Here is a 26,592-nt window from a genome sequence, read left to right as displayed (position 1 = left end):
GAAGGGGAAGGATGCTGACAAATCAAAATGAATATCTATCCATTGCACAACACCAATCTTTACAAGCAAGGCAAAGCTTTACGCTCGAGGAGAGACCGCCACATGAGACGAAAGAGAAGGGAACCTGCTGAGATATCAGCTCAAACTGTGCCGCTAAGCAGTTAATAATTACTTCCTCCGAATGCCCCTGGAAATACAGCCGCGTAACCCAAATCATTCCACGGTTGCAGCTTTCAATTTTGCCAGCCCCTGCCAAGCTCATTAATCACACGCACACTATTCCAAACAAAAACAAGAATTGGCGTTCCCCACTCGTCCAACTTGAACGTAAAAGGTGGGGCACGAGGGAGCTGCAGGAGAAAGCTTGAGCCCGCCATAGTGACATGCAGTCACCCAGGCAGGCTGGATTTATTAAATCAAAGAGCCATTATTAACAATACAGCTTAAACATCTATCTAAATGCAAATGAGGGCATGGATGGATCTGGGGATTTTTTTTAAAAATCCTCTTAAAAAAAAAAATTCCCAACACTATATGTGACAACTCCATCTTCTGGGGAGACTGTATTGGGGGGGATGTAAACCCACAGATAAGACTTCTCATCATTGAAGCAGCAGTCTTAAGGGTCAGCTTTTTGTGACTGGCATATTTGGCTCACATTGAGACCACCTTTAAAAGAGCAATAAAGATGGGTGAAATTCAACATGACGTGAAAAGTGAGGCTGATGCTAGAAATGACAGGTGTGTGTTTAGCTCCCTGCTACCCTATGAGAACTTACCAGTGAATCTTCCATCACCATGTTCTCCGTTTCCCATCCCATTCTGTTGGCAGGGTGAACACAAAACACGGCAGCCCTCTTCACCCATTAAAGTTGCTCTCATGAGCAGCCTAACCTGGGCTAGGCTGCTCTTGTGGAGTGCCAGGATCCATGCAGATACCGGCACTTCACCCAGCTAACCCTGGCACTTAGCCAAGGTTAAGAGAGCAAGCACTCCTTTAACCTGGTGCCCATCTGATGTAGGGAATGTTGGAGATGGAGTTCCAGTGCATCAACATTTTGCACCAACTATCCTCATGACCACTAGGGGCATTGGGAGTAGAGGTAGTGAGTAAGGGTCTCCTTACCCGTCCCTGTTTTACCTCTACTCTATGACCCCACCTGGACTCCGCCGGTATTTCCTGTGGGGAGTCAGTCCACTTCCTTTCCTCTCAGAGAGCAGTAGATGGAACCATCTCTCTCTCTTTCCCCCATCTATCTATTATGTAGCTTTTAGACAGGGCTGGGTCTTTACTATCCAGAATGTACTTCACCAATAAACCTATTTAGTTGGGATTGTACTGCAGTCTCCATGCGTGTTCTTTAGATGACTGTAGCAACAAAAGCTCTGCTCTCTACTCTGTAACTGGAGTGGGTAGCTTCCTTTGTTGGCACCTTGAAAAATAATTACAAACTTTAACAGGAAATCCCCCAAGGCACCGTGCTAGTTGCACGGTGCCTTGAGGGATATACGGAGGCTGGGAAAATGAGTCCCAGCCTCTGTAGCTCGGTACTGCTTCTGGCAGCGCAAGTCATGTAGGTGCGTGTCTTGTGCACCAAAAGGATCATGAGCGATCATCTGAACCCTGCCTGCCCACCCAAGCGGACATGTGAATAGCCCCATTATGTTTAGTGTGCATGTACAATCATGGTGACAGCCACGATTGTGTATGAGATGTGGTGACAGCCAACAACTGGGATGGCTTTAAGAGGAGTTTGGATAACTTCATGGAGGAGAGGTCTATCATTGGCTACTAGTCGGAGAGCTACAGGCCACCTGCAGCCTCCAAGGCAGGATGCCTCTGAGTACCAGTTGCAGGGGAGTCACAGCAGGAGAGAGGGCATGTGCATACCTCTTGCCTGTAGGCTTCCAGCAGCATCTGGTTGGCCACTGTGCAAAACAGGATGCTGGACTAGATGGGCTTTGGGCCTGATCCAGCAGGGCTGTTCTTATGTTCTTATGGACACAGCATATGCACATACAGATCCAGAGGCAGAGCCACCATTGGGCAAATGGGTTCAAAGAACCCGGGGCGCCACACCTCGGGGCTGTGCCTTGCACTGTGCCTTGCACACATTCTGGCATGTGACCAGAATAATGAGTTGGTCCCAAGACCACTTGGGATAGAACCATAGTAGTCATGACCAAGTCCGTCAGCTCAGTTAGAGATTCTGTTGAGCAGCGGGGCGATTGGTACACCAACAGAAGTCCCAGTCTGTCCCTGATCCCAAAACGTTACACACATTTGAAATAGTCAGACACTTCAACAGGGATCCTGGCTAGGGAGATGTTGTTTATATAGACCACACCACTCCCCCCCCTCCCTCGCCAACGTCCCCTCACCTGCTCCTCAACAGAATACCCTGGAGGGAGAAGCTGGGACCAGACTGGTCCACCAGCCTCCCCCAACCAAGTCTCTTTGATACATACCAGGTCAGCCCCTTCATCCAGAATTAGATCATGGATGATTTCAGGTTTATTCTGGACCGACCTGGCATTGCAAATGAGCAAGGTGAGGCTCTGTGGGCAGTTGGCACTGCTCCCCAAGGTCAAAGAGTTGGCAGGACAGCCGGAATGGGAAACAGCTGGAAGATTTCTGATTTACCTTCCCCTGTAATGGCCTGCTGACTTGCCAACATTACTTCTTCTATTCCCCACCGACATATTCCATGGGGAATAGCCACCCCATAGTCAGTGGATACTTGATGTGCCTTCAAACACAGTTTAATGTGATGTATCCAAGCCGCAGGAATCCACAGTCGATTTCAGGTCTTTGGTGTGTTCACCCTCTATCGTGTCAGTATCATGCCTTCCTCTTTGAGGCCTACAAGGCCTCTACTCTGATTTGTTGGGGTGGGGTGGTGGTTAAATTGTGGCTTTTCCATTGTGTGATCACATCACTGGTGATCACATCTGGCTGCTGGTATCTGGGGTTTTTCTGTACAGGGATTGGTTACTGCTTTCTGCTTGCCATGTTTTCTACTGGTCTTTATCCACCCCCCCCCATATTTTGTTTTCTATTGATTATGTTTTAATCTGTATTATAGATTAAATCTATATTATTAATATAGCCTTGGGATGCATTGGGCAGGAAAGGTGAGAGGTAAATATTTGAAAACAATTTTTTTTAAAAAATCAATGTTGTTCTATGTGCACTTTAAAAACATTGTATATATCCATTTATTACTAATGTTTCGCTCTGCTCCCATTCTGATTTAATTTGGAATTTTTCTAAAATTAACTTCTGATCTGGCACATGGACAGATTGCTGCAGTTTCATGTGCCTATGTGGAAAACACATCGGAGCGCGCACACATGCATGTGTGCGCGCACACACACACACACACACACTGCATATTTATATACTGCCTTTCAACAAAAGTCACCAAAGCGGTTTACATATTGCTGTGCTGGGGATGGATAGGGCCAGTTGCTCTCCCCTTGCTAAATAAAGAGAATCACCAGTTTAAAAAGATGCATCTTTGCTCAGTTAGCAAGGGAACATATGCTAGCGGGTTAGCATATGCACACCTATCAACACATAATGCAAGCAGCAATCTTATTGGGATCCATAACAGTATCAGGATTCTCTTTGGTGCTGCCTCCATGTCTGCTTTGATTAAATCAGCACAAAAGAAGATTCTTCATAGGATTATGCAGCCACATCAAGAGTCATTTTTGTAGCATGTCTTAAGCCCTATCCCCACATTCTGTTCAATGCACATACAATTTGTATACTGTGGAAGCATATACAGAGCTGCACACACACATATCATTATGCAAATATTTTGTTTAACACATGTACAGTATTAAATTTCCTATCTGTACCCTGCTTTTGAGGGGACCTGCACTCAGGTTCACCTTTAAGATGCACACCTGCACATTCACACAACAGCATGCATATTTGTACAGACACCTGTATGCATGTACAACGTAATGTCAGAATATGGGTTTTAATCAATGCATATATGTGTCAACGTACACAATAATAGGAAGAAAAAAAATGCATGTACAAACATGTAGCACTCTGAGCATTCAATAGCAGCTAAACACAGTCTAAAGTGTTTAGACACAGTCTAAACACAGTGCAAAGCTGAAGAAAGGTGGGTTGCTAACCCACTCGTGCTGTTCCTCAAATCAGACAAGGTCCTTTTGAACTTCAACATCTGGGTAGAAATCTAGAATGGGAAACTTTGCAAGCATTTATCCCAAGAGAGCGAGAAAACTGGAAGAAGGTGAATGACATCAGAAAGCGGCACAATGTGTTTTGTCATCTGCCCCAAAGACACCCACCCCAATACGTGTCCCTCCCCACCACAATAAACCTCAATGAAAATATAATGGAACAAACCACAAAGCCACTGGACTTACACATCAGCTTCATCCCAGAGGATACAGGTCTGGTTGGTAGTTGCCTGCCAGCAAGAGAAAACAGAAAAGGAGATGAGAATTGGTGTGACTGAGGGACCTTTTTAAGGCAGGTTTCATGGGTTTAACTTATTCTTAGTGGGAAATTTGCTTCTTTTGTGGACACGTTTGCTTTGCCTTCTATTTCCTCAGATGTTTTGCTCACAAATTAGCATTGATTTTCTATTTAGGCAAAAATTTGGTCACAACTCTAATTATCCTCTTAAGAAATAGTGTGTCTCTTGCTGATGCACTATTCCCAGAATTCTGGACCATAACTGCTTTCTTGAGCTGGCTTGATGTCCCAGATCAAAACCATTCCCCTAAAACAGGAGTATTCAAACTTCGATCCCCAGATGTTGTTGGACTATAACTCCTATCATCCCCAGCCACAGTGGCCAATGGCACATTGGCACAATGGCCAATGGTCATTATGGTTGGCATGATATGAGGGTACATATCATGAGGGTACAACGTCTGGGTACCCAAGCTTGAGAACCCCTGCCTTATAACAATGCTGGAGTAACTTCCTCTAGAAATCTTTCTCCAAAGATTCCACATCATTTCCTGCAGAAAATCTGTTCCTTTATCCACTCTCACAGGTAAAATGTGTAGTGGCTACAATATCCTCATACCACTGAAAACATGCTTAAAGAAGAGGATGGGGTTTTCTAAATATAGGAAACTACTGCTGGGATCATCTTGCTAGTAATTTTCAACATTTTTATTTGGTGCATGGAGGCCACATCATAATGACATCAGTAACTGATTACAACTGGGTGGCAGTGTGCAAATTCTGTACTAAAACCATGGGGACTGCTGGGGTGGAACCATTAGGTTCTTGGTCCACATCGGAAGACAAGGAAGACCTCTAAGGCAGGCAAAGGGAGGTAGACTTATGTTTCCCTCTTTGCCTTGACCCCTCCTTGCTGCATCCTCAAAGTCCCTTTCTTTACCCATATTTGGTTCTAGTGGCCCAGCAGCATCCAAATTCCTGAAGCACAGCAAGGCTCTGCAATCCAATATGGATGCAGCAAAGTGGTGGTTAAAACACCACCCCTTGTGGAAGGCATTCCTTCATCTCTACCAACATTCTGCAGAAGAGGAGAATCCACCACCCCTAGCAAGCTGGCTCTTAAAACACAGAGTATAGCTATGAGTGGATATTTCCCATTGCTCTAGTCAGAGTTAGGAGTACAGAACTGTGTGCCTGATTGCAGTCCATAGCTTAGGGCTATTCACACATCATGGGAAGGCATGTACAGTTAGCAGACAGGGTACATAGGCTGTTTATCTACACACAAATGCAGCTATTTGCACATTGTGATAAAATAATGTATAGCAGTGCATGAAATTTGTACCCTACATTTGAGGGGGCTTGTAAGAACATAAGAACAGCCCTGCTGGGTCAGGCCCAAGGCCCATCTAGTCCAACCTCCTGTTTCACACAGTGGCCCACCAGATGCCGCTGAGAAACCCTCAAGCAGGAGGTGAGGGCATGCCCTCTCTCCTGCTGTTGCTCCCCTGCAACTGGTATTTAGAGGCATCCTGTCTCTGAGGCTGGAGGTGTCCTATAGCCACCAGACTAGTAGCCATTGATAGACCTGTCCTTGATGAATTTGTCTAAGCTCCAGTTCACTTTTAGAAAAAACACATGTATAATCAATCACACAAAATGGTTTGTGTGCATTTACAAAAAGATGTGTGTGTGTGTGTGTGTGTGTGTGTGTGTGTGTGTGTACAAATACCTGCACATATTAAATTTGGAACAGCCCTCGAGCCCTCAAGTTTATTTATTTATTACAAATTTCTTATACAGTATACCACCTCTAGAAAGTTCTATCATTATCATCTCTATGTGCAAATTCCTCCAAATTATTTCCTATGAGTATTTTACAATAAAAACAAAACACTATATTCTATTTTCAAATTGAGGCCCCCAAAATTCAAGCTCTCAAAATGCATAATTGCAATTGCAATAAATATAATTGCAATTGTAAAAAATGTAAATGATCAGTGCAGTTATAAAAGGCAAATGTAATTGATCCTCCTTCCCTCTCTCTCATCAATTTTGTCACTCTGGGATTCCATGTCTCTTCTGTGTCAGTGAAATTTCGATGTTAGAAAAATTGAAGTTTGGTTGTTTCCCCTTCCAGAGTAACAGCCACAAGGCAACAGGCACTTACATTGTACAAGTGGGAGAACTCAATCTCCAGTGCAGTGAGGAGCGACCGGGGAGCGGGTTTCACGGTCACTGAGATGACTCTGGAATTTAAGACCGTGGTGTTCCTGAGGAGAAAGAAAATAACATCATGTGTAAAGGAAAAAGAAAAGAACGGAACCTGAAATGGGGGTGGACCAAAAATCCTACTGATTTATTTCCTTAGGTATGTGCACAAAATATGCTTCAGGAAGCATAGTTACAATCCATATGGAACACTTTGAAACCAATACATGAAAAATAAAAACATTAAAACCAAATCTAAGACGGTGGTCCTTATTGTGCAGGATCAGAACTCCAGTGACGATTTTGGTCTCCCTGTTCTGGACGGGGGTCACATTTCCTCAAAAGGAACAGGTTTGCAGTCTGGGAGTACTTCTGGACCCACACCTCTCCCTGGTGTCCCAGGTTGAAGAGGTGGCCAGAGGGGCATTCTATGAGCTTTGGCTGATACGCCCACTGTGCCCATTTCTCAAGATCAATGACATCAAAACAGTGGTACATCTGTTGGTAACCTCCAGTCTTGACTTCTGCAATGTGCTCTATGTGGGGCTGCCTTTGTACATAGTCCAGAAGCTTCAGTTGGTACAGAATGCGGCGGCCAGGTTGGTCTCTGGGTCATCTCGGAAAGACCACATCACTCCTTTACTGATGGAGTTACATTGGCTGCCAGTAGGTTTCCAGGCAAGATACAAAGTGCTGGTTATAACTTATAAAGCCCTAAATGGCTTAGGCCCTGGGTATCTAAGAGAATGTCTTCTTCATTATGAGCCCCACCACCCATTGAGGTTGTCCAGAGAGATCCGTCTCCAGTTGCCGCCAGCTCGGCTGGTGGCCACACAGGGACGGGCTTTCTCAGTTGCTGCCACGAGTCTGTGGAATGCACTCCCTACTGAGATACGATCCTCCCCATCTCTGACATTTTTTTAAAAAGCATTTGAAAACCCACCTCTTCACCCAAGCCTTTAACATTTTAAGGTTTTAATTTGCAGGTGATTTTTAAATTGTTAAATTGTTTTAAGTTTTTGTATATATTTTAACTTGTTTTATGCTATTGTTAACCACCCAGAGATGAAGGTTTGGGGTGGTGTACAAATCTGATTAATAAATGAAATAAAAAATAAAGATTCATAACATAAACACATAGGTGCACACAGATCAGAAGTGGAAGAAACAGAAGACCGTCTCTCTGCATATGCATACAGCTATTCACAAACCATGGTGCTATTAACCAAAAGCTCAAGAGAACCCAACTAGCATCCATTAAAGGTAAAGTGTGCTGTTGAGTCAGTTTCGACTCCTGGCACCCACAGAGCCTTGTGGTTGTCTGGTAGAATACAGGAGAGATTTACCATTGCCTCCTCCCATGCAGTGTGATATGATTATGCCTTCCAGCATCATCCTATATCACTGCTGCCCATTATATGTGTTTCCAATAGTCTGGGGAACATACTAGTGGGGATTTGAACCGGCAACCTTATGCTTGCTAGGAAAGTCATTTCCCCACTGCAGCATTAGGTGCCTAAATGATAAAAGAGGGAGTTATCAATGTTTCTAAATGCCCTGTCCCCTGCTGCCTCATTTCTGAAGGTAGGGATGCCTGGAATAGGGCCTTCAATGATTCTCTTAATTCACCGGTAGGCTCCTATGGGAGGTGGCATTGGTCCTTCAATTTATCATTCTCAGCCTTCCAACTACACCTTCATTAGGCACATAGGAAGCTGTCATATACTGAGTCAGACCATAGGTCCATCTTGCTCAGTATTGTCTGCACAGACTGGCAGCAGCTTCTCCAAGCTTGCAGGCAGGAATCTCTCTCAGCCCCATCTTGGAGGTGCTGCCAGGGAGGGAACTTGGAACTTAGATGCTCTTCCTTGTGTGGCTCCATCCCCTGAGGGGAATATCTTCCAGTGCTCATACCTCAAGTCTCCCATTCATATGCAACCAGGGCAGACCCTGCTTAGCTAAGGGGACAAGTCATGCTTGCTACCACAAGAGCAGCTCTCTACTACAGCAGGGATTCCCAGTCTTGGGTCCCAGATTCTGTTTGACAACAGCTCCTGTTATTCCCAGCCATAGTGGCCGAAGGCAATGGGAGTTGTAGTCTAACATCTGGGAACTGCAGGTTGGGAATGCCCTGATCTAGAGGACTGTGGACACAATTATTTCATTCCAGTTAGAAGAAGAACTGCTCTGTAAAAGGTTATCAGATATGTGCAGATATTATTTATATAAGAAGTTTAAGAAGATCAATAAAAGATGTACAAAAACCAAGAAGCCATTGTGAAGGGGGACTCCCCTTCCCCAGATTAGAAGCAATTTGAATGGTTACTGAATACTGGGCCCAAGAGAATTCTCAGTGATCTATAAACCCAAGAATAGACCAAAAATAAGTCAGATTTCCCTAATTTCCCCACATCATGCTGTGAGGGAAATGTCATTTTGATGCCCATAAGTAAACAAAGAGATAAAGAGCTCCAAGTTAATTTCCATTCTTGTTTGGTGAAGTGCACACCCTGACAAAAGTGGGGACCAATGGACCCCGTGATTGCAATTGCTGTGTACACTGTCAGGGGTCAACATTGTTGACAGCTGCCAAGAAGAAATGCCTGCTGATCCCTGAGACCATCTCTATGCCCACGGCCTTTGTGTGGTGATGATGAAGAAATCATCTCAGAGCCCACCCAGGTGGGAGGGGTCCCATGGAGAGCAGCTAGAAGCTGGGAGCTGACCCACACCCTGAGGAAATGTAGGAACCAGAAACTAGGGGTGTTTATGGAACTACTCTGGGCAATTCGGTTCGAGTCCAAACTGGACTCAAACCAAACTGCCCAGTTTGCAAGCCAGTGTGTGAGAACTGGTCAGTGGTTCAGTTTGTGCCCTAGAACCAGGTTGACTGGTTGGGTCAGGTTTGGGAATCTTTTAAAGGGGAATCTGGTAAAGATTCCCCTTTTCAATTGTCAGGAGAACCCTAAGAGTTTGGAAAAGGGCAGGTGGGGTGGGTGGGAGGGCACCTTACCTGCCACTGTGGTGGTTTGGCTCCTCGGCAGTGGCTCCCCTAGGTCCCGCCAGTGCTCCCCGTCAGCGCGGGCCAGTGGGTCCCCTGCCAGTCCACGCTAATCGTGGGGAACGCCAATGGGGTCGAGAGGAGCATCAGCCCCCCACTGCTGCCACATCGCACCACTGCCAGTAAGGTGACCTCCTGCCCACCCACCCACCTACCCTTTTTTCAAATTCTTAGAATTCCCCCAATGCTTGTAAAGGGGAATCCTTCCTGGATTCCCCTTTGCAAGCATCCTAAGCTGGGGCAAACCATTCTCGGCCTCCTCAGTCTCCCTGCCTCAAAGACGTGCTGGCAGTTTTGACACTCATGTGCTTGCTCGAGCAAGCCTCAGGTCCAAACTTGAGGTCTCGCAAGACCTCACCTACCTGTGCCCTCCATCATGTTGCCCTGACAATACACGGCTGCGCTGTGGAGCCTGGAGGAGCAATTCCTTGTTCGCATCCACCTCCCTGTTCCACTCCCTGCTGCCCTTCCTCTGAGGACCAAGTTGCAGCATCAACTCACGCGGGGCAGGATCCTGACAGATCCCAGCTGGAAACAGAGACATACATTCTAGTGCCCATAAAATAGGGGTGTGCATGAAACCAGCTGGCCCGGTTTGGTTTGAGTCTGAACCGTACTCAGATCGGGGCAGTGCAGTTTTGTCCCCCTCAAACCCCCCCCATTTCGGTTCAGGTTTGTGGGGTTGGTGATTTTTAAAAAATATTATTTATTTTTGTACTTACCCAGCCATGCAGGGGCCTCCCAAATGGCCACCGCAATGGAGGGAAGACCCAGAAAGAGCCAAAGACCACCCAAACTGGGTAATTTAAGCCATAATGGGGGCCAGTGGGGGAAATGGAAACATCCAGGGACACCGCCCCCCCCGGCCTTGGAGAAGACCCCCGGAGGGAGGGAGTACAAAAATAAATAAATAAATAAAAATATCTGTGAACTCCCCAGAGGGGCGGGGAAGGCTGCGGCCCCAGAGGGGGAGTCTGGAGCGGCACAAGGGAACAGTGGAGGATGAACCCAGTGACTGGCTCCAGAGGGAAATTGCCAGTTGGATGAAAGTGGGGAGGGTCTTATGGGAAGAGAGCTGGTCTCATGGCAAGGCATACATTGTCTCCTTTGCTATGCAGAGTCCACCCTGGTTGCATATGAAAGGGAAACTAGAGGTGTGAGCACTGGAAGATATTCCCCTTAGGGGATGGAGCTGCTCTGGGAAGAACATCGAGGTTCCAAGTTCCCTCCCTGGCAGCATCTCCAAGATAGGGCTGAGAGAGATTCCTGCCTGCAACTTTGGAGAAGCTGCTGCCAGTCTGTGCAGACAATACTGAGCTAGATGCAGGGGTATAACTATATTAGGGCAGGGGGAGACAGTTTTTTGGGGGGCCACTACCTTGGGGGGGGCCCAGAAGCAAGTCACATGACTGACTCCCCCAGCCGCACACGCGCCCGGGCTTCCTTCAGTTGTATTCATCCTCCGAAATGGATGGGAGTGTTAAGACCTGGAGCTACCAGAACGGCAGGTCTTTCTCTAGTACCATGAAATGACTTGCAGCATCCACAATGTACAAAACTCTTTTAAAAAATAATTTAGGATGATGTTCTATTGTGGCACATAGGATATATATAAAAGTTTTACTATGCTTTTTGTTACCAAAATGTAACATTTTGGGCATTGGTAACAAAATTTGTTACCAAATGAGGCTATTCAGCCTCATTTAAGATTTCTTTACTGCATGAGCTGAGCTTCAGTGAGGGGGGTCCCATTTTAAAATCTTGTCTCTGGGCCCACTCCAGCCTTGCTACGCCCCTGGCTAGATGGACCAAGGGTCTGACTCGGTATATGGCAGCTTCCTTCTTGCTGCCTGGCCTCAGGCAGAGGATCAAAGGCACTTGCCGTGACAGAGGCAGTGCCAGCACCAATCCCCGGCCGGCAACAAGGGCCAGGTCTGCGGCAGAGTGAAGGGAATCACTACTCTCTGTACTTAAATAAAATGGACATTGTTAATTGACTTCCAGTTGATGCTGTGTTTGCTGTTGCATGCTTCCCAGCCAGCCCCGGAGCCTTTGATGTGGAACTGCCCCCTTGGGGGTGGGATGAGATCTCAACAGGCGGCTTATAAATGTCTTAAACCCACTTTTTAAATGATGCAAAGTTCCTTCTTATTGGAGATGGTGGCGGCAGCTCAAGCTCGCTGGTTTAATCCGCACGTTCACTTGGGGATCACTGGAGCTGCCTTGCCAGGGTCATCGCATGGTGGGCATGATCAGAGAGCAGTGCCGGTGTGCTCACTAAGCCATCTGCAAACGCCGGCCTGGCCTCTTTGCTCCTGCCAGTTCTCAATCTTTAGGTGCTTAAAATGATAACTGGCGAGAAGAGAGGGCCCAGCATTGACGGGAAGCGCTCTCAGGCTAATCAGTGCAGAACGGATTTCAGAGGCGCCAGAGGCTTAATTTGCTGCCTCGGTACCAGCCTCTGCCTCTGAGAGAGGGGGAGAGGCAGGGAAAGCGAAAAGGGGAAAGGAAACCTCTTTGTTATCAACACAGAGCGCTGAGCCCCCAAAGCCCAAAGCTGGTCCGGCAGAAGCCAGAACGCACTGCAGGACTGCCTAAGCATCAATGCGGCAGCACCGGGAAAGCCTATGGCATGAGGCCTCTCTAGGGAGAGGGGAGGCCATAGAGTGCAAGAGAAACCCTATGGATGGGGAACTGGGGAGAAGCCCCTGCCCTGTGGGGTGTGCCAAACCTGATCTTCATTTCTGCAAAGTATTATGCCTTTCCACATGCTAGCATTGTGTGTTCAGTACATTTATTTGTAAATGTGAGCACTGCTTTGTTTTCACAAAGAAATGCCAAACCTTTGCTGCCTATCACATCTATTTTATCCACAACTGGGCATCAAATTCCTCATACAGTAGCAAATGTGCTCTGAAATGAATCACTATAGCTTGCCTTGCGAGCAATTGGTTTAATTACACATAGTGTTTTATGTTCAAAACCAGAGAGAGAGAGAGAGAGAGAGAGAGAGTGAGAGAGAGAGAGCGCAATACTGCTCTGTCTCGCCCTTGCCAGCCACATGTGCACTCCCCTTAATGGTGCATCATGTTTCCTGTTCAAGGGCACAGCAAGAAAAGCAAATGAAGGCAGCTCTGAACTACTGCATGCACATTTATCCTGCTGTCTTTGTCCAAAGCACTAGACCTACCAAGTAGCTGCCTTCATGTCACTGCAGTTCAGGTCTATCCAAGAAGACTTTTCAGGAGAACTCAGAGGCATCCAGCTCAAGGAACTCTGGTCTAACCACTCAGGGTAAGAACATAAGATAATTTCACAGGCACCCAGGAGAGCATTCGCAGTGGAGAAGGGGTGGGCAGGAGGGGTGCTTAAGTCTTTCCACCACAAATTTTCTGCTTTCCCCCTAACACTCCCTCCACCAAGTGATTTTTCCATGTGAAGAAACAAACACATAGGAACATAGGAAGCTGCCATATACCGAGTCAGACCATTGGTCCATCTAGATCAGTATTGTCTACCCAGACTGGTAGCGGCTTCTCCAAGGTTGCAGGCAAGGATCTCTCTCAGCCTTATCTTGGAGATGCTGCCAGGGTGGGAACTTGCGACCTTCTGCCCCTCTCAGAGCAGCTCCATCCCCTGAGGGGAATATCTTACAGTGCTCACACATCAAGCCTCCCATTCATATACAACCAGGGCAGACCCTGCTTAGCTAAGGGGGCAAGCCATGCTTGCTACCACAAGACCAGCTCTCCTGTCTGTTGGCCAACACACATTGGCCAATACCCAGATGAAGGATGAACTCCCATTGCCAGCACACAGCAGTTACTGTTGGCTTCAGAGGGAAGGGGACTTTGGCAAAAATCCTCCACCCCTGGAGCATTCATTCAGTGATGGAGCACCAGTGTTTTTTTAAAAATCTGGATGTCAGCATTGAGAACTCCAACTGGAGGGAAAAGAGCAATGGAGAGGAAAATGGAGGGAGAGCCGCTGGGGAAGGGTTAAGCACCTGCCTCTCACCAGCTGCTTCTCTGTTGCAAATCACTTCCTGGTTGCATTTTAGCTACTGTCTGGTGGCAATGCATGTTCCCAGATCTAGGCATGCTGAGAGATGTGTAGGTTCCCCTGCCCGCTCCAAGTGAAGGGAATAGGAGGGAGCATTTGTCTTGCCTAGCAATTATACTCTGTGCTCAAGAACCATTTCTGGAAGCCAAAATATGTGCAGCCAAGCGTTAAGCCTATCCACGACCCTCCTCTGGGTTACACATTTCCAGTCCTGTTGTTGTTGTTACATTTATATCCCACTCTTCTTCCAAGGAGCCCAGAGCAGTGTACTACATACTTGAGTTTCTCTTTCACAACAACCCTGTGAAGTAGGCTTGGCTGAGAGAGAAGTGACTGGCCCAGAGTCACCCAGCAAGTCTCATGGCTGAATGGGGATTTGAACTCAGGTCTCCTGGTCCTAGTCCAGCACTCTAGCCACGACACCATGCTGGCTCTCACGCTGTTCACAGACAGACGTACCAGCCTTACCTCTGAAGGGAGAGGATCCCACCCAGGTTGCGGTACAGCACAGTTCCCACCACGAAGACAGCGGAGTCATCGGTCTCTGTGAAGAAGCAACAAGGCAGTCAGGAAAAAGAAGAATAAATGTGGAAGAAGCAAAATGCAGTGACACTGAAAGGCTCAGGGTCCAAAGCAAGGAGTGAGAGAGCTGTCAGGCCTGAGTTTTTCAAACACGAGGCTCCAGAGGTTGTTGTACTACAGCTCCCATCTTCCCCAGGCCACTTTCACACATGGTGCACGTCAACATCAACAATATTGGGAAATACAGTTGAGAGGACTTGGAAGCCCAATTGAGGCTGCTGGGTAGCTTATTGAAGTCCAGGACCCCCAGGGTAGCATTCTCTGAAGTGCTACCTGTTCCACATGCAGGGCCAGCGAGACAGGCAGAGCTGAGGGATTTCAATGTGTGGTTGAGACAGTGGTGCTGGGAGGAGGTGTTTAGATTTGTTAGGCACTGGGATATATTTTGGGGCAAGCAAAGCCTGTACAAAAGGGACGGGCTCCACTTGACCCAAGATGGAACAAGACTGCTGCCGCTTTAAATAAAAAAGGTCACAGAGTAGCTTTTAAAATGATGCTGGATGGCGGGGGGGTTGCTGACAGGAACTGGGTTATCCCCTAAGGTGCAAGGGTGCAAATGTTTCAGAAGGGGGCAGAGTAGAACCAGGAGCAGACCAGATGGAAACCCATGACAGCTGGTCAAAAAGGTCAAACGACAGTGAAGGGGATAGCACATGCCAACGCCAAGTAAAAGCGTAAGAGACGCATGTATAGGTGTTTATACTACAATGCCAGAAGCCTCTGAGGCAAGATGGATGAACTGGAGTGCTTGGTTGCTAATGAAAACATAGATATATTGGGCATAACGGACACCTGGTGGAACAGTGAGAACCAGAGGGACACTGTTATTCCCAGATACAAACTCTACATAAAGGACAGGGAGGGGAGGATTGGGAGTGGAGTAGCACCGTAGATTAAAGAAGGGATAAAATCCAACAACCTAGAAAACCTAGGACAAGCGTCCTCCACAGAATCATTATGGGTGACAATACAAGGACTGAAAGCAAATGTTTTAATAGGGATGTGCTAATAATATAATGCCCTTATACAAATCTATGGTGCGGCCACATTTGGATTACTTCATGCAGTTCTGGTCAACATATCTTAAGGAGGGCATTGTAGAACTGGAAAAGGTGCAGAAGAGGGTAACTGAGATGATCAGAGGCCTGGAGCACCTTCCTTATGAGGCATGGCTACAACATCTGGGGCTTTTTGGTTTGGAAAAAGAGGTGACTCACTATGGGGAGACATGATTGAGGTGTATAAAATCATGCATGGAGTAGAGAGCGTGGACAGAGAGAAATTTTTATCCCTCTCTCACAACACTAGAACCAGGGGTCACCCTATGAAAATGCAGGCCGGGAATTATTTAATAAAACATTTATATATCACTCTTCCTCTGAGGAGCTGAGGGGCATGGGTGCCCCCTAACTTCACAGAGCAGAGAACTTTTCAGAAATATCTGCTTTTCTGTTTAGAGTTCCATGTTATTTGATTACCTAATAATGCATGTTATTTGATTACCATGTTATTTGATTACCTAATAATACTTACAATATAAACGGCCACTAGATTGGGACTTTCTGCACCTACCACTTCAAAACTCAAAACAAAGTATTATGTTTGTATTATCCCACCCAGTCTCCAAAAGCTCAGAATGGTATACTTGGATCTCTCTACCCGTTTGATCCTTACAACAACCCTGTGAAGTAGGTTAGGTTGAGAGGGTGTGACTTGCCCAAGAACACACTGAAGCTCTTCTGTCATGGCTCAGACTTGTGAGTCAGAGGAGCAGCGGGAGAACTTGGTTGGGAGAGCAGGTTCAGAAACACAGCAGGAAGACCTGGCTGTGAGAACAGACTCTGAAGCTGAGGTGGAACTGAAGCAGACAGGTGAATCTGAACAGCTGGCAGGGATGAGGGCTGAGGAGACTGATCAGGAGGAAGCTGGAATTTCACCTGTGTTAAGAAGACGTCTCAAGAGAAAGGCTCAGTGGGAGACACGCAGGCATAAGATCTCACAGGAGAGGGAATAGAAATGCTGAGTCAGGACAGCCTGATTGGCTGCCAGTTATCTCAAGCCCTATATCAAGCAGATGCTGTTCATAAGTCAGTACTGTCAGCAATGTTGTTTTCCACAGTGTTCCTCGTACTTTAATTGTTCAACCTTTCTTGTTTCAGCCTGTCCTTGTTCTGTTTCTTCCTTGCTCCTTTATTTCAGTTATCGTAGAGGAGGGTACCTAGTTTAGTTTTAAGGGACTTTATTTCAGCTTATACTACTTTATCTTTGAGAGTCTTTTTTTTTTGCTTTGGTTCATGCAGCTAAGCTGCTACTCTTATCTATAGAATTTCCATCGTGACTCGCGGAAGTGGAGCTGGAGGGATCGCAAATCCTGTCGGATCAGCTGTGCCAACAGATTTACGACATCTTCTCATGATCAGTGAGAAGAACTTAAGTTGGGTCTGTGGGGAGAGCGGGCTAAGCCTGCAGCCCTGGGCAGCTGGATCGGCCACCCACATGACCACCTGCTCCATCATGGAATCAGTGGGGGCTGTGGGGATCGGAGGCCACACAGCCCCCAGAAGTTCCAGGATGCCCTGCGCAAGCGCGGGCGGCATTCTGGAGAGACCTCTGAGCTCGGGAGGTCTACTCGTGTGTCTTTATGCATCATGGCAACACACAAGCAAAAAGAGGTGGGGAGGGATATTTAGGGTGGTTAGCTGCCGGGAGCTGCATGGCTCCCGTTGCAGCACACGATTGCCCAAAAGCGGGCTAGACTCCCTTAGCCTGCTTTTGGCTGATCATGAGAATTGCCTCACTATAAGCTTTGTACCAGAGTGTAGATTTGACCTGATCTATGTTCTGCACCAACCACAACTGGGAACTGGTGTGTTTGCGTTTATGAGAAACAGACACTCCAAATGGTGGGAGGGCTAAAAGGAAAACATGTTGGTCCCACATGTTGAAACTTGTGACAGCACTTAGTCACCCCATATATACCTGGGTACAGCCTTTGACCTGGGTATGCATGGTCATGTGAACTGGGTGAAGATCTTTTAAAAAAAAAATTCAACAGAGATTGCAAATATAAGAAATTCTTGTTTTTTAAGAGCCTACTTGGCCTCCATATTTCCCACAGGAATGCTTAGGAATTATTGCCAATGCATTAATAGAACGGATAAAATAATTTCCTAAAATATTTCCCTCAGTTGTAATTAATGCATTGGCGAATATTCTTTTCCAAGTCATTAATTTAGTCCGTTCCTTGTAGGGGTGATGTACTTCATAAGAGGACCAATTCTGCTTTTAATTGCCCCACTCCCCTTACCTGAAACCCCTGTAGAAAGAATGCTCTTGGATACTGTGACCTTATCATCTGCAGTGCGGGCCCAATCCACCATGCCCCGCCAGCCTTTCATAGGAAAGCTGATATCCTTAGCTGCATTGGCAGGAAGCTTCTGAATGCCGAGGACTGTAGCAGAGAGAGAGACAAAAGGGGGAAATCAAGCCCACTCCAATATGCCTGGTGAGTTTTCCATGAGCACGATGGCTACTTAAAGCAATGAAGCAATATGGCAGCCATATTCCAGATACCACAGAAGAGAGACAGACAAGGAGTTCAGGAATCAAACTGGTAACCACCTGTTCCACAGGGCATATATACCCTTTCACAATAGTAACAATATTGTGTTAGTTACACCATTATCCTTAAGTATTCCCTCATTGTTGGTGATGCAGAGACACAAGAGCAGGTGTGTGGTGCAGAGATGGTGGATGTGTTCATAGACTCAGACATTTTAGATTAGTTTTGATTTATTAATGGAATTGTTGGAGCCATGATTCCGTGTTTCTGTGGTATTGGGTTATCTGGAAGAGGTGGACTAAACATGTTAAGGGTATAGGACAATCCCATGCATGCCTACTGAGAAATAGGTCCCATTGAGTTCAGTGGGGCTTGCTCCCAAGAAAGTGGTCATAACATGGCAGTCTGAAGTAATTTACCATGTATATATGTTGCTTTTAAGCATTGTTATGTTGATCGACATTTAACCTCCTGGTGCCTAATTAAAAGAACTTTGGGCTGCTAGAATTCTAGCAGCTATTTCCCAATATTTCCAATATTGGGAAAAGATCAGAAGTTTCTTCAGTGAAATAGTGAATGATTAAATATTGGTCTGTACTGCAATGTTCAGAATCTCAGTTTGGGAAAAGGAATGACAGTCAGTTTAGAAATCAGGGTGGTACGATGCTAGATTGAGGTGCATAGATGTGACAGTTCATTAACTGTTGTAGACACAAAATGGGGTGATGGCCACCAGGTTAGATGGCTTTAAATATTATAAGGGTTAGACAAATGTTTGGAGGAGGGATTAGAGGCTAGTACTCATTATGGTACTAATAGAAAAGAATCTCTAAATTCAGAGGCAGATTGTCCCTGAATATCAGTTTCTAGAATTACCAAGAGGAAAGGGTTCTTGTCTTCATGCCTTGCTGGTGGGCTTCCCAGAGGCATCTGATTGGCTACTCTTGGTCAAGGATGCTGGAATAGATGGATTCTGGGTCTAATCTGGCAGAGCAGCTCTTATGTGCTTAATGAGTTGGGTAAAGTCTTGACTGCTCCCTACTGACATCCTCTACCCACCAGAAAGTAAAATGGTGCATCACCAGCATTCTTTTGGCTCCACCACCAATGAAAACATGTTGCAAGGAGCATCCCCAGAAGGTGTGGCAGCACAAACAAACACACTCACCTAGGTTTTCAGTCACTTGGTAGGAATCCTGGAAATCCTTCATGCGAAATCCTATGACATCAATGAAGTCTTCTACTAGCCTAAAGAGCTCCTTGACATTTGGCCCCATCTGCAGAGGTATGTTTTAGAAGGATGTTAGACAGATTGCTGCTTGTTGCTGTATGCAGAGAAAAAACCAGAACACTGCACCTTTCATGTTTTAAGACACACACCCCTCCCTCCTCCCCCGCACACACCTTGCAATGGCTATTCCCATTTTGAGAACAAGAGCCACATACCAGTTGAGCCTCTTCCCACTTGTCTCGGTTGTCCTCCATCAATATGTTGCTAATTATCTGGACAAAGTTCTAAGAAGAGAGACAGAGACAAAAGCTGCCATTCCAAGCAGGTCTTGGCTTTCACCAGGACTCAACCTCCCCTGAGCTTTGGGGAAAGGGAACCACGCAGTCACCTGGTAGCCACATGATATGCCACCATCCATTTCTGGGCTCACTTGAAAGAGCCTGAATACATGTGTAGGTCTGGGCAACTATGGGCAACTCCACTCTGTATCCCAGCTCCATGGGCCACATCCCAGCCAGGAGGATGCCATGTTGGAGGTCCCAAGCATACCGGCCCAAGAGATCTTGTTCAAAAAGCTGGGTAGAAGGAGGTGTGTCCAGTTAGGCTCCAAGCCCTGTGTGCATTCCTGAGGAAGAGGTGTTTGTTGGCCAAAAATGAGCTGACAGGAGAGGGAAGTGGTCGTCTGCTAACTGCAGTCTGGGTAGGATGACGCGAGATGTGCTTTTCCTCCACCTTTGATGCAATGTTGTTCATTGCCCTCCTACTCAGAACACCTCCCATTCTTCTTTCCTCAATTTTTGTTGACACACAGCCATTTCTCAAGAGTGTGCTCAGGGTTTGGAGTCTGGCTAGATGCTCTTGCCACCCAGCTGTTGATCATGAGAACAAGTCTAGAATATCAATATCAATATCACAGAGCTGGAAGGGAGCAGAGGAACATAGGAAGCCACCTTCTACCGAGTCAGACTCTTGGTCCATCTAAGTCAGCATTGTCTACACAGACTGACAGCAGTTTCTCCAAGGTTGCAGTCAGGAGTCCGTCTCAGCCCCAACTGGAGATGCTGCCAGGGAGGGAACATGGAACCTTCTGCATGCATGCATGCATGCATGCATGCAGGTGCTCTTCTCATCCCCTAAGGGGAATATTTTACAGTGTTCACACATGTAGTCTCCCCTACAAATACAATCCAGGGTGGACCCTGCTTAGCAAATGGCACAATTCATGCTTGATACCACAAGACTAGTTTTCCTCCCCCACTGGCCCAACCTATTGTCCAAAAGCTGGACCACACCCACCAACTTACACATGAAGATCAACAAATGTTATCGTTCCAAATGCAGAATTAACTTATGGTATTTGCTGCCACAAAATCCCACATTGGCAAAAGGATTTAGAACAGTTCATGGAGGGCATTTGTATCAATGGCTAATAACTAAGTGGAGCTGCCAGGTCCAGGGGCAGTCTGCCTACAAGTAGCAGTGGTTAGTGACTGGCAAGTGAGGGGAAGGCCATCACAATACTCTGTTCATGAGCTTGCTGAAAGCATCTGGACAGCTACTGTTAGAAACAGGACATTGGATTAGACTGACCTTTCCAGCTTGCCTCTTCCTATTTCATCATCCAGGCTACAGTGGGTCAGAAGTGGGAAACAAGCTCCAGGTGACAGAGGCAAGCAAGCCCAACCAAACACATGCTCAGCGCCCAACCCAGGCTGGGGTAAAGTAAAGTAAAGTTGCGCAGTCGAGTCAGTGTCAACTCCTGGCACCCACAGAGCCTGTGGTTTTTCTTTGGTAGAATACGGGGGGGGGGGGGGGTTGACCATTGCTTCCTCCCGGGCAGTATGAGATGATGCCTTTCAGCATCTTCCTATCTCGCTGCTGCCCGATATAGGCGTTTCTCATAGTCTGGGAAACAGACCAACGGGGATTTGCAACCTCTTGCTCGCTAGGCAAGTGACTTCCCCGCTGCACCATTAGGTGGCTTAGTGCATCGCAGTCACACTGGCTGCCATCCAGCCTAATGCTGCACTAGTGGAAGGAACAAAGACGTACCCACGCAAGAAGGTGAGAGAGCCGAGCAGATGCTCACAGTTGCTCAACTGCTTGTACTCTTGGAGGCTTTTCACACGATTAGTGTGAAGAGTCTCTAGGGGGTTTGCAGGGAGAGTGGGCTTAGCCCGCTCTCCCCGCAGACAAGCAGACAGTCTGCTCTGGGTGACCGCAGCGGCTGCAGCAGACGACCACACGACTGCTGGCTCCATCACGGAGACAGCTGGGGCTGGAGAGTTCGGAGGCTGCACAGCTCCCGGAATCTCCAGTAAACCCTGCACAAGTGCGCAGGGCATGCTGGAGAGACCCCCTGAGCCGGGAGGCTGCTTTTGAGCTTCCCAGCTGGGGGTCTGCTCATCAGTAGCTGTGGTGCAGAGCTGCGCCGCGGCAACTCATGAGCAAAAAACCTGGGTTTGCGGAGTGCTCGCTCCGCAAACCCAGTTTAAGGGGAGGGTGACTTGGGCAGGTTAGCCGCCCGGAGGCCACTGGGCTTGCCTGAGAGCCCAGTGGTTCTTACGGTCTGGAGAAATCGGGCTAGGCTCCCCTAGCCCGATTTCTCCTGATCACGGGAATAGCCTTTGGGTCTGCTTGGACAAAGGGCTGTGCTTGCATGACAAAGAGAGCAGATCACTTTGCATCATTCCCTGCAACACCTGTGGACTGCGGAAGAGGCTTCATAGCAGGAGGCACAGCACAGGAAGAGCATCCTGTTGGACTGGTGCAACGCTAATCTGGAACACCAGCTCCTGACCTACTGGAACTAGCTAATGCAACACCCTTGCACTAGCACAGCGGTAGTCTGGATGGGAGCCCCTGGGCAAGTTTCGGTTACATTTAAACCATTCTAGGATTACACCTAAAAAGTGCAAGCTGTTATTTACTGCATTTATATACCACCTGATATCAAATATCTCTGGGTGATTTACGTAATAAAAAAAATATAAACAAGGAAAACAATTCAATTGCTAAAAAAAACCCTAAAAGCCTGAGGGGGGAAACCACGTGTGTTTCCTTGAAGGCAGCCAGAGAGCAGTGTACCTCTGAAGACCAGTTTCTGGAGAGCAAGAGTGGGAGAGGACTGTGCACTTCATGTCTGCTGATGGGCTTCCTGGAGGCATCTGGTGGGTCACTGTGGGAAAGAGGATGCTGGACTATGTAGACCTTTGGTCTGCTCCAGCAGGGCTCTCCTTCGTCCCTGGGCTACTGCTGTGGTCTCTCCAAAAAGCATCCATTCTGTGCCATCCAGTTCTCCACTTCCAGGAAGGAGGTGTAAAGGGAGGAGGCATTTATTTCAAAGCCATTGATTTCCTTTCCAATTAGATAATTACCATAGACACTACGAGGGAAGGCAATTCAAGAGGATGCATTTAACATTTGGAGGGATGTGGCGATGACCTTCCCCAAAGGACACATCCAGAGTTGCTCCACACCTAACTGGAGAGAAATAATTCCGAGGAGATCATCCAGTTCTGTCCATGGAGACACCCAATACCTTTCCCTGCCTTCTACCAACTTCGGTGGCTCTGTCAGCTGGCAGAGTGCAACAAAATCAATACAGTCCTGCACAGGAAATTTCCATTTTAGATGTCTTTGCTTTCAGATACGGTGTTCTAAACCACTGGGGAGGAATGAGGAACAGGGGAGAATTTGGAGATCTGGAGAACATATTAATGTGCTCTCATTTCCCCCCACTGTGTCTCCAGAGCAGATAAGACAGTCGAGAAGTATTTTACTGCTGCAGTTACTGCTGGAGAGAACTATTACTGTTGGAGTGCATTGCTGCAGACATACTATTCCCATTGTGGAAAGATAGGCTAGCCACGTCCTAAGCACAGAAGTCATATATTCTCCTGCACTTTTCCTTTCATTGAAACTGCTGCTGTAGCAGTGAACCTCGCTCTGACTACATCTCCAGGGTATATTTGTCATTTTCCACTTACACAGGGTTTTTCAAACTTTGGATCCCAGAGGTCATTGGACTACAACTCCCATCATCCCCAGCCACAATGGTCGAATGTGCCCCAATGTTGATCACATGTGAAGATTCTGCACTTTATCAAGGCAGTGGTTTTTCAGGGAGTTGAAGGTAGGATGATAGCAGAGTGGAGTACACCTGGGGTGTGTAAGGAATATCATGGAAGGTGATATTTTCTTGGCTCAGAATATGTATTTCTTCAGCTTGCAATGTTTCGCCCTATTGGGATCATTGCCCTGAGAAGTTCTTCTCCAGACTAGCATGCTTCTGAGCATGTGAAGTCGGACAGCAAATAGGCCTGGGACATGTAGTTTTTCAGGGGAAGCATCTACTCCTGCATTCTAGGCACCAGGAATGGAGGCTTCATAGGTAAGCTTCCAGGTCACCACTGCTGCTGTTGCCACCACCATCACCAAACAAGTCTTGGGAAAGAGGAAGGGGGAAAGTTCTCAGGGCACATACCTGGGGATCTTGGCAGTGGGACTTGGGCCTTATCGTACACTTGAAGATGTCACTGGGTTTCTAAATTTTAGAATTGGGTTTTGAAATTTTCGGGGGAAATACCTTGTATAAACAGGGGGCTTAAAATGCGGGTCCCCTGATGTTGTTGGACTACAGCTCCAACCATAAGAATGTTTGAACACTCCCTAAACTGGACTTCAGGTGTTTTCCCTTCGAGTTCCTCTCTCCCCATCCCCGCAGCTCACCTGTATATCACCAGCGGTGGGGCTATAATAAGCCCTGCGGAAGATCTCGGTCATATTCCTGAGTACGTCGAAGGTAGATAGCAGATCCCCACTGTAACTGGTCCCATCCTGAGAAATCTCCACCAGATTTTGCAACACTTCCGATACCCCTTCCCCTATCCGCCCCCGCTGGGCCTTTGCAAGATGTTCCCTTGTCTGGCAAGAAAACAAAATGAAGACACAGTATATTAATTTAAAAACTAAAACAAGCCATTCACTAATCCTTTCGATCCCAAATACCTGGGAGAAGTAATAGCACATTCAAAGCACAATGTACATCAAAACAAAACATTTAATTAAATGATTAAAGGACTATACAAACATGGATGAAGAGCCCTGTGTAATTCTAGTCCCTGAAAACTTGTCCCCAAGGACAACATGTTTTCCCATCATTTACAGAAAAAATAGCTTATATATGGATACTTCTTCACAAGGTGGGGATAATCTGACAGAGTTGTACATTTTTGGAGCCTCATCTACAAGTACAAATTTTTGAACACCTTATTTTTATTTATTTTTATTCAAAAGTCACACTCAAGTAATACATTTATCAGGATCATCCAAAATGTCAGACTCTTAATCTACTAGCTTTCAATTGCTTATTCTTTATTGCATCTGTAGCTCCCTTTGTGACATCAATGCACAGTCTGCTTGCATGATTTATTCTCATCATACAACATGATATATGCTGGCTCTATGCTACCTTCAGGTGCAGAGATGGTAAACCTTCAAATACCAGCTACTGAGAAGAAACAGTGGGAGAAGGAGAAGGGGCTTAGACAAATTCACGGAGAACAGGTTTATCAATGGATGCTAGCCTGCTGGCTATAGGCCACCTCCAGCCTCAGAGGCAAGATTCCTCTATATAATAGTTGCAGGGGAGCAACAGCAAGAGAGAGGGCATGCCCTCAACTGTGGGCTTCTTGGAGTAATCTGGTGGGCCACTGTGGGAAACAGGATGCAGGACTAGATGGGCTTTGGGCCTGATCCAATAGGGCTGTTCTTATATTCACTGACCTTTCCCACTACTGAGTTTTCAGGGTCATCTGCTTGGCCATGATGGGAAGAGGATGCTGGACTGGATGGGCTATTTTATTAATTATTTAAAATATTTGTATACCACCCACTACCAAAGTCTCTAGGTGGTTTACAGCAATAAAACCAAGAAATTCCAACAATTAAAACATTAAAAAATCAAATTAAAATACCCATCAAAACTACCAAACCGCTAAGAATGCGTGGCTGAAGAGATGCATCTTTAGTTGTTTCCTAAAAACTAACAGTGGCGCAGTGGGGAAATGCTTGACTAACAAGCAGAAGGTTGCAGGTCCGAATCCCCGCTGGTACTATATCGGGCAGCAGTGATATAGAAAGATGCTGAAAGGCATCATCTCATGCTGCACAGGAGGATGCAATGGTCACCCCCTCCTGTATGCTACCAAAAGAAAACCACAAGGATCTGTGGGCACCAGGAGTCGAAATCGACTTGACGGCACACTTTACCTTTAAAAGCCAACAGGGATGGAGCAGCTCTAACCCCAGCAGGAAGTGTGTCCCACAGCTCTGGGGCAACTTCAGAGGAGGATCACCTTTGAGTCGCCACCAGACGAGCTGGCAGCACCCTGAGACAAACCTCCCCTGAAGATCGTAATAGGCGGCCAGGTTCATACCAAAGAATGTGTTCACTCAAATATCCTAAATACCCAGCAGGGCCCTTCTTACATCCTTATGATAAATGTGCATGTGCGGATTTGTAAATCTGTATTTTTAGTATGCCATATATATCAACAAACAAACATAAATGTGCTTCCTCTGATCTTATAAAACAGAGGATCTTAATCTTGGATCCCACATGTTGTTGGATTACAACTCGCATCACCCCCATCCACAATGGCTGAAAGGGGTGATGGGTGATATAGTCCAACCATATCTAGGGCTGTTCTATAACAAAGAGTTGAGAACCCCTATCACAGAGGCATTTTAATTTCCATGGAAATGCTTGGTGCCCTACAAGCCTGGTGCTCCAGAAGAGACCAGCTAATCTCAAATCCAGTGGATATGCAAACCTTGCCTCTTTGTTTCTGCAGATATTTCCACCTTCTTGCTCAGGATACTTCTTCTCAAAAGCAGAGAAGTGACTTACAGACCAGTTCAGAATCACCAGTGTTCAATAACATGATATCCATAATTGGCTTAATCATGTGCCCCTTTCCTCACCAAAAGGCAAAGACAACTGTATCAGTAAGTGCAGATCTGATTTACGGTTGGGCAACTTGAGAGCCAAATTGGGCCTGCACTGGTCTCCAGAGTCTCCAGCAGTCTCATCTACTCTTCAGGGGTGCATTGTTGTTCTGTGAACGTGGGAGCTCCTTACCCTTGCTCTCCTGTACTCTTTTACTTAATTCACAGCTGACATCCTGGACACTGAATCTTTTATCTGCTACTGACTTGCTTAGCAACCCATTTGCTGCCACCCTGAGTTATCCAGTACCTACTTGGGGTGGGGTGGTGGTGGTCCTAGTCATGCAAAATGACTTTTGCCACAACTGGACTTGACAACCCCAGAAGGTACTGTCCTAGGTAGGAAGTGTGTTAGGAAAGGATTAATTACAATGAAGACCTGTCTTACAATCAGGGTGTCCAGAGCTTGA

General features: G+C 46.6%; 1 protein-coding gene across 15 annotated transcripts in view; it reads right to left on the bottom strand.

Moving 5' to 3' along the window:
* Nucleotides 1-26,592, bottom strand: part of ADGRB1 (adhesion G protein-coupled receptor B1) — a 464,876-nt gene that overhangs the window by 179,572 nt on the left and 258,712 nt on the right. For all 15 annotated transcript variants that reach the window (XM_053246405.1, XM_053246412.1, XM_053246399.1 and 12 more), the window contains 7 exons: nt 23,903-24,097; nt 19,387-19,455; nt 19,109-19,217; nt 17,686-17,829; nt 14,265-14,340; nt 6,633-6,735; nt 4,411-4,454 (listed from right to left, as the gene is read on the bottom strand). In XM_053246405.1, the coding sequence (XP_053102380.1) occupies nt 4,411-4,454; nt 6,633-6,735; nt 14,265-14,340; nt 17,686-17,829; nt 19,109-19,217; nt 19,387-19,455; nt 23,903-24,097 (740 nt within the window). The remainder of the gene's footprint in view (nt 1-4,410; nt 4,455-6,632; nt 6,736-14,264; nt 14,341-17,685; nt 17,830-19,108; nt 19,218-19,386; nt 19,456-23,902; nt 24,098-26,592) is intronic.

The sequence above is a fragment of the Hemicordylus capensis genome, chromosome 4, assembly GCF_027244095.1.
Source record: "Hemicordylus capensis ecotype Gifberg chromosome 4, rHemCap1.1.pri, whole genome shotgun sequence".
Lineage (NCBI taxonomy): Eukaryota > Metazoa > Chordata > Lepidosauria > Squamata > Cordylidae > Hemicordylus > Hemicordylus capensis.
The sequence above is the reverse complement of the archived record's forward strand: the minus strand, read 5'-3'. Positions and strand labels throughout refer to the sequence as shown.